Genomic DNA, 8,838 nt, shown 5'->3' with positions numbered 1-8,838 from the left:
ATTATTGGTTCCGGGGTATCCTCTTTACCGCTACTATTTAATGCCAGAAGTTTTTCACAATGCTTCTTCCAGATCCTCAGCACGATTCCTGTATTTGTCACCAGGTTTCCTTCTTCATCTCTACAGGAGGATGTGCCTGCACCAAAGAATTCGGTTTGGTGTTTTACCTGTTGGTAGAATTTTTGGGCTTCATTCTGACTCCTATACATCTCGATTTGCTCACGCTCATATTTTTCTTGCTCTTTCTTCTATTTTCTAAAAATACATTTCTCCTCTCTCTCCCGATAGTTCTCTATCGGATTACGTGTTGCTTCTGTCTGCAGGGGTTTCCATATCAGTAGCATTACGACACTCCTGATCGTACCATGGGTTTCTTGTTGGTGGTTTTTGGTACCCAAGTGTTGCTTTTGCTGCAGTTTGTAGGGAGTGGGCAATTCTCTGCCATTGTGCTTCTATACTATTATCGGGACAAGAAGTGCTTTCGTCAAGCAGTTGGGTAAGTTGAGCGGAGTAGGCCTCTGCCACCTGTTGTGTTTGCAGCTTTTCGACGTCAAGTTTCCATGTTGTGTTAGATCGCACCTTTGCTGCTACATTAAGACGGGTGCGAACCTTGGCTGCCACAAGGTAATGTTCCGAATCGATATTCGCTGCCCGGATCGATTGGACGTCAAAAAACACTGGATGGAAGGCATTTCGCCTATCACAACATGATCGATTTGATTTCTCGTTGTTCGATCGGGAGAAATCCAAGTGGCCTTGTGTATATCGAGATGCTTGAATCTGGTGCTGCTAACTACCATGTTTTTTTGTTGCCGCGAAGTCAATCAACCTCATGCCGTTGTCTGATGTTTCTTCATGGGGGCTGAATTTTTCGACGGTGGGGACAAAAATATTTTTCCTTCCGATTTTTGCATTAAAATCTCCTAACAGAATTTTAATGTCATGGCCAGGGTAACGATCATATGCTATTTCTAGGCGCTCGTAAAATATGTCTTTGGTCTGTTCATCTTTATCTTCGGCCGGAGCATGGTCGCAAATGAGACTGAGGTATACGGATTATAGCAATTCGCTCATCTACTGGAGTGCATCTGGAGATGAGGTCTTTTATTCTCCTGTTAACCATAAATCCGCAACCAAATTCACGTCTCGTTTCATGGCAGCTATATCTGATTTACTTACGCCTGTCCCTCTCCATTGCATTCCCGGTAAGGCAATAATAGCGGCTTTGTACTTCTTGAGTACATCCGCCAAAGCGAGAACTGCGTCTGTTCTTTACAACGTGCGCACATTCCAAGTGCAGATTCGCAGATCGTGGTCCTTTATACGTTTGCGGGGGTCGTCAACATTTGGTGGGTTTGGTTTTCTTTTTCTTTGCTTTTTCATAGTAGGTTCGGATTTCCGAATGTGGGCAACTAACCCGACGTCTCAACCCAATTTTTTTATAGTTCTTATGTGTGAACTCGCGGCACATATTAGCTCACTATTTCATCGGGTGATGAAAATAGACACCCCAGGTGGCACCACGGGGAGGTCAGTGTCCACAATTGAGATGAAAGAGGGACCAAGATAAGCCTGGACTTCACCATGTTAAAGTCAATCAGAGCCGTTGCTTGGTATCTATCGTCCCCTACGTCACCCAGTCCTTGAAAAATATGCTTTAATAATTCCACGCCTCCTATAGTCCTTGAAAATCCTCAAAAAAAAGGTATCCTGCATAGTTCCTCTTCAGATTCGGCCAATGACTGTACAACAGTGTAAATTAAAGAAAAAACTGCTCTAGTTTTTTTGTCGAATATGTAACATAATATCCTGCAATGGATATACAAATTCCACATACATATCCCGACAAAAAAAACGGCTCAATACAAATACGAATTCACATGAATGCAATTACATATGTTCGGAGAAAAAAAATTCGCCGATTTTTTCGCCCTCCTTTTTTCCCTACTTTCCATGGCCATGATGAATACGACAATGGACATTGAGGGAAAAATATTCTGCTATGTAAATAAATTTAATGAATATGTACTTCATGTTGGTCCATCCGACGATTCTGAATAAATATCGCATTTCAGCCTCTTGCTTTGGATCCAGATTTTTTTTTCACTTTTTTTGGATACCAGCTAGGTGTTCATGCGAAAAACGCAATGCAATTAACGTAATATTCATACGAATCGAGTTTTTTTGTTTTTGTATTACCTTGGCTATTATTATGGCTACAAAAGCAGAATACATTTGTGTGTGTATGTGTGGAAATTTTTAATATCACATCAAAATGACTGGCTGCATGCTGAATATTAATGAATATATAAATATTAAATGTGATTAATTGATTTTCATATTAAAAACAATAAAAAGAAATATATTGAATATGAATAACACGTAAAAGTTCGGAAGGGGCGGACATTTTTACACCATCCCCCACCATGAGGACATTCAGTATCAATCTGGATTTTTATATAGAATACTATGCCATGTTAAATTTGGCTACCAGAAGAAAATTAAATACGAAACAACAGACGGACATTCGGGGGAGGCACATCCGCCTAAAATATCGAAATATCGGAGGTACCGTTATATGGGAACCATACTTAAATGTGTTTCGATTTTGATAATTTTTGGTAGGAAGATGTACCGTCCAATGAGAACCCCACATACCAAATTACAGCCAATTTGGCTGAAAAGTGGGCCTAAAATTCCCAAAATTCCGAAAAATGGAGGGTACCCTTATATGGGGACTACCTTGAAAAATGGTCCAATTTTAATAATTTTTGGTGGGGAGATTTTCTAACCAAAGAGAACACCAAATACCAAATTGCAACCAATTCGGTTGAAAAAACGTTCCAAAAAATTTCCAAAATACGAAAATTCGGAAGTTACCATTATATGGAGGCTACCCCATAAAGTGAATCGATATTGATAATTTTTGGTAGGCAGATTTATCAATCAATATAAACCCCTAATACCAAATTACAACCAATTCGGTTGATAAATGTGCCCAAAATACGGAAATTCGGAAAGTAGTGTTACATGGGATCTACCCTGAAAAGTGGACCAATTTTGATATTGTTTTGCATGGAGTTTTACTACCCAATGAGAACCCCAAAAACCAAATTACAGCCAACATTGGTTGAAAAACGTACCCAAACATATCCAAAATATCGAAATTCGGAAGGTATCGTTAAATGGGGACTAACCTAAAAAGTGGATCGATATTGATAATTTTTAATACGAAAATTTGCTACACCATGAGAACCCAAAATACCAAAATTACAGGCAATTCGTTTGAAAACTGCGCCCAAACTCCCTAAAATACCGAATATTAGAGGGTAACCTCTTATGGGGACAACAACGAAACATTGGTCAATATCGATCATATTTGGTAGGGAGATTTACCAACCAAAGAGAACCCCAATGAGAAGCCCAAATACCAAATTACATCCAATTCCAAATTACACCCAAACATATCCAAATTATCGAAATTCGGAAGGTTCGGAAGGCTACTCTAAAAATAGGTTCAACATTGATAATTTTTAATACGAAGACCATGAGAATCCAAAATACCAAAATTACAAGCAATTCGTTTGAAAAATGTGCTCAAACTCCACAATATATCGACATTTTGGGATATACGGTATAAGGAAGCTACCCCGAAACATTGGAAAATATTGATAATTTTTGGTACGAAGATATGCTACCCAATTAGATCGTCAAATACCAAATTAGAGCCAGTTTGGTTGAAAATCGGGCACAAAATACCCAAGATTCCGAAAAATAGAGGGTACCCTTATATGGGGGCAGCCCTGAAAAGTGGACCAATTTTCATAATTGTTGGTAGGGAGATTTTCTACCTAAAGATAACGCCAAATACCAAATTGCAATCATTCCGGTTAATAAATGTGCCCAAAACCCACAAAATTCCGAAATTCGAAAGGTATCGTTATATCGGGACTAACCTAAAAAGTGGATCGATATTGATCATTTTTGGTAGGAAGATCTACCACCCAATGAAAACCCTAATTACCAAATTACAGGCAATTCGGTTGAAGGACGTACCTAAAAATCTCCAAAATACCGAAATTCGGAAGGTACTGTTATATAGAGGCTAGCCTAAAATATCGATCGATATTTATAATTTTTGGTAGGAAGATTTGCCACCCAATGTGAACTACCTAACTCCTAATACCAAATTGCAACCAATTCGGACAGCCAATTTAGTGGACTTTTTCTGTAGAACCTTCCGAGGTTCTACGCATATTTTTAAGAATATTTTCTGAATGACCTGTCGACAAATAAACGTGTAATTTTTGAAAGATTTTTTTTTTTTTGAGAACCTGCCGTTTAATATGCATAGCTTTTTATGATTTTATTCTAAAGAACCTGCCGATCAAAAGGCATGGATTTTTTAGATTTTCTGAAGGACTTGTCTGATAACAAGTGTGGTTTTTTTCAAGATTTTTATTGTAGAATCTGCCAAATAAACTTGGATTTTTAATGAATAATTTTTTAAGGATCTGTCGATCGATGAGCCTGGATTTTTTTCTTAAGGACCTGCCGATTAATAGGCTTCGATTTTTAAGGTTTTTTCTGAAGGCCCAGTCGATTAAGAGGCGTGGATTATTTAAGTTTTTTTCGGAAGGACCAGCTGTCTACTAGGTCATTAATTTGAGATTTTTAAGAATTTTTTCTCAACAACCTGCCGACCGATAGCCGTGTCTTTTTAAGATTATTGTGGAACCTGGCGCCCAACAGAAGTTTTCTTTTTTTGAGATTTATTTGGGGAACCTAGCGCCCAACAGGCGTGGATTTTTATTTTTTGTGGAACCTGGCCAAGTCGTGTTTTTTAAGATTTTTTTCGGAAGGATTTGCCGATTAATAGGAGTGGAATTTTTAAGTTTTTGTTTTTTTGAGATTTTTTCCGAAAACCTGCAGATAGGCGTTGATTTTTAAGATTTGTTCTGAATGACCTGCCGATTAATAGCTGGGGGTTTTTTAAGTTGTTTTTTCTGAAGGAACTGCCAATTAATAGGCGTGGATTTTTTAAGGTTATTTCTGAAGAACCAATCGGCCAATAAGTTTAGATTTTTTTCTGAAGGACCTGCCGCGTGGATTTTTTGTGAAACCTGGCGCCCAATAGGAGTGGATTTTTTGATCTTTTTTAGTGGTTCCTGGCGCTCAATAGTCGTAAATTCTTTCTACCTTTTTTTGGAACCTGGCGCCCAATAGGCCTGGATTTTTTTGAGATTTATTTCTGAAGGATCTGTCGACAGATTAGATTTTTTAAACATTTTGTTCTAAAGTCGGCAAAGAATATTTTCGAAGAACCTGATTTTTGAGTTAGCGCGGACTTTTGAGTTTTTTTCTGAAGGACCTGTTGATTAATAGACATGTTTTTATTAATATTTTTCCGTAGAATCTGGCGCCCAAAAGTAGTGGATTTTTTTCAATATTTTTCTAAAGGACCTGCCGATTATTAGATTAATAAGCGTGGATTTTTTTTTTTTGAGGGACTTGGCGTATTTTTTTAAAGCGTAAATGTTTAAAGAATATTTTCTGAGGGAACTGCCAACAATCGGCCTGAATTTTTAAAGAATATTCTCCAACGAACATGTCGATCGGAGATTTTTAAAGTCTTTTTTCTGCCAATTAATTTGACCTGTATTTTTTAAGTTTTTTTTTCTGAAAGGACCTGCCAACCAATAGTCGTGATTTTTTAAAATTTTTTCTAAAGGAATTGCCGACCAATAATCTTAGATTTTGTTCAGGAGAACTGAAGGGCACAATTTAATAACATTTTAATTATAAATTTTATTTTCTCATTTATTTATTTATTTTTATTATTTTCCAAATATCAAATCTCCATCAATCCTTTTTCTTCTCACTCTCCTTTTTGGAACCACTCTTCTTGTGCTCCTTCTTCTTCTCCTCACTGCCCCATTTTTTGTGTTCCTCTCCGCCCTCGTGATGTTTCTTCTCCTTCTTGTATTTCTTGTGATCCTCGTCATGATGACCCTTCTTGTAGTGTTTCTTATGGCCCTTATGATGTTTCTTCTTACCCTCCTCATGCTCTTCACCCTTCTTCTGCTCCTTCTCTTCCTCCTCATGATGTTTATGCTCCTTACCATATTTTTTGTGATGTCCACCCTTATCCTCGTCATCGTAGAATTTCTTATCCTTTATATATTCGTCCTTGTGGAATTTCTTATGGTGTTCCAATTCTTTGTGACCTTTCTTGTGTTTCTTTTTCTCGTGTTTTTTACCCGCCTCCTTATGTTTGCCATGTTTGTGTTCCTCTCCGTATTCTTCTTCTTCGTCATGATCATGCTTCTTCTTGCCACCCTCGTGTTCGTAATGATGTTTATGATCCTCCTCTTCGTGATGTTTCTTTTCATCCTCATCCCAGTCGGAGTGTTCCTTGTGGCCCTTATCCGATTTATGCTTCTTTTCGTGACTTTCTTGCTCTTCGTATTTTTTACCTTCCTCTTCTTTCTCCTCGGAAGATTCTTCTTTGTGCTTCTTGGCCGCCACCACCATCACATCGAGTGTGAGGAGGGCGAGGATTAGTAGAACTTTCTTTAGTCGATGGTTGTGTCCCATGTCCGCGCAGTTGGTTCCGCAACTAACTTCGATTGTCTACAAAAATTTTAATTTATATTGTCGGAAGCTTAGTATTCTATGGGCGATTGGTGGTGTTGTTGCCACCATTACCGTTAACCACAACGTTTTTTTGATTCGGACCACTCTACGAAGTTTTGCAAATACCAGCAAATTGGATTATGAAAATGTCAGTGGACCGTTTATTACACTTGATAGGTGGTCATTGACTTCGGAAAATGTCTGTGGATATATTTTAAAGGTATGGGAAGCATACCTAAATACCCTAGGTCTGGTAATGCAGAAAATATTCTTTAAAAATTCACGCCTGGTCCTTCAGAAAATATCCTTTAAAAATCCTGGCCTGGTCCTTCGGAAAATATCATTTAAAAATCCTGGCCTGATGTTTCAGAAAATATTCTTTAAAAATCCACGCCTGGTCCTGCAGGAAATATTCTTTAAAAATTCTTGCCTGGTCCTGCAGACAGGTTCATTAGAAAATATTCTTTAAAAATCCACGCCTGGTCCTGCAGGAAATATTCGTTAAAAATGCTTGCCTGGTCCTGCAGACAGGTTCATTAGAAAATATTCTTTAAAAATCCACGCCTATTGGTCGACAGGTTCATTAGAAAATATTCTTTAAAAATCCACGCCTATTGGTCGACAGGTTCATTAGAAAATATTCTTTAAAAATTCTTCATAAAAATATTCTTTAAAAATCCACGCCTATTGGTCGACAGGTTCATTAGAAAATATTCTTTAAAAATCCACGCCTATTGGTCGACAGGTTCATTAGAAAATATTCTTTAAAAATCCACGCCTATTGGTCGACAGGTTCATTAGAAAATATTCTTTAAAAATCCACGCCTATTGGTCGACAGGTTCATTAGAAAATATTCTTTAAAAATCCACGCCTATTGCCTTAGAAAATATTCTTTAAAAATCCACGCCTATTGCCTTAGAAAATATTCTTTAAAAATCCACGCCTATTGCCTTAGAAAATATTCTTTAAAAATCCACGCCTATTGCCTTAGAAAATATTCTTTAAAAATCCACGCCTATTGCCTTAGAAAATATTCTTTAAAAATCCACGCCTATTGCCTTAGAAAATATTCTTTAAAAATCCACGCCTATTGCCTTAGAAAATATTCTTTAAAAATCCACGCCTATTGCCTTAGAAAATATTCTTTAAAAATCCACGCCTATTGCCTTAGAAAATATTCTTTAAAAATCCACGCCTATTGCCTTAGAAAATATTCTTTAAAAATCCACGCCTATTGCCTTAGAAAATATTCTTTAAAAATCCACGCCTATTGCCTTAGAAAATATTCTTTAAAAATCCACGCCTATTGCCTTAGAAAATATTCTTTAAAAATCCACGCCTATTGCCTTAGAAAATATTCTTTAAAAATCCACGCCTATTGCCTTAGAAAATATTCTTTAAAAATCCACGCCTATTGCCTTAGAAAATATTCTTTAAAAATCCACGCCTATTGCCTTAGAAAATATTCTTTAAAAATCCACGCCTATTGCCTTAGAAAATATTCTTTAAAAATCCACGCCTATTGCCTTAGAAAATATTCTTTAAAAATCCACGCCTATTGCCTTAGAAAATATTCTTTAAAAATCCACGCCTATTGCCTTAGAAAATATTCTTTAAAAATCCACGCCTATTGCCTTAGAAAATATTCTTTAAAAATCCACGCCTATTGCCTTAGAAAATATTCTTTAAAAATCCACGCCTATTGCCTTAGAAAATATTCTTTAAAAATCCACGCCTATTGCCTTAGAAAATATTCTTTAAAAATCCACGCCTATTGCCTTAGAAAATATTCTTTAAAAATCCACGCCTATTGCCTTAGAAAATATTCTTTAAAAATCCACGCCTATTGCCTTAGAAAATATTCTTTAAAAATCCACGCCTATTGCCTTAGAAAATATTCTTTAAAAATCCACGCCTATTGCCTTAGAAAATATTCTTTAAAAATCCACGCCTATTGCCTTAGAAAATATTCTTTAAAAATCCACGCCTATTGCCTTAGAAAATATTCTTTAAAAATCCACGCCTATTGCCTTAGAAAATATTCTTTAAAAATCCACGCCTATTGCCTTAGAAAATATTCTTTAAAAATCCACGCCTATTGGTCGACAGGTTCATTAGAAAATATTCTTTAAAAATCCACGCCTATTGGTCGACAGGTGCCTTAGAAAATATTCCTTAAAAATCCACGCCTATTGGTCGAC

General features: G+C 36.8%; 1 protein-coding gene across 1 annotated transcript; it reads right to left on the bottom strand.

Moving 5' to 3' along the window:
- Positions 1-5,862: 5,862 nt before the first annotated feature.
- On the bottom strand, positions 5,863-6,597 carry LOC133334117 (sarcoplasmic reticulum histidine-rich calcium-binding protein). The gene has a single exon (XM_061542413.1). It carries the CDS (start codon positions 6,595-6,597, stop codon positions 5,863-5,865), a length of 735 nt encoding a protein of 244 aa, XP_061398397.1.
- Positions 6,598-8,838: the final 2,241 nt, after the last annotated feature.

Source organism: Musca vetustissima, unplaced genomic scaffold (genome assembly GCF_032173495.1).
Source record: "Musca vetustissima isolate MV318-11 ecotype Yass unplaced genomic scaffold, APGP_CSIRO_Mvet_v1 utg28702, whole genome shotgun sequence".
Lineage (NCBI taxonomy): Eukaryota > Metazoa > Arthropoda > Insecta > Diptera > Muscidae > Musca > Musca vetustissima.
The sequence above is the reverse complement of the archived record's forward strand: the minus strand, read 5'-3'. Positions and strand labels throughout refer to the sequence as shown.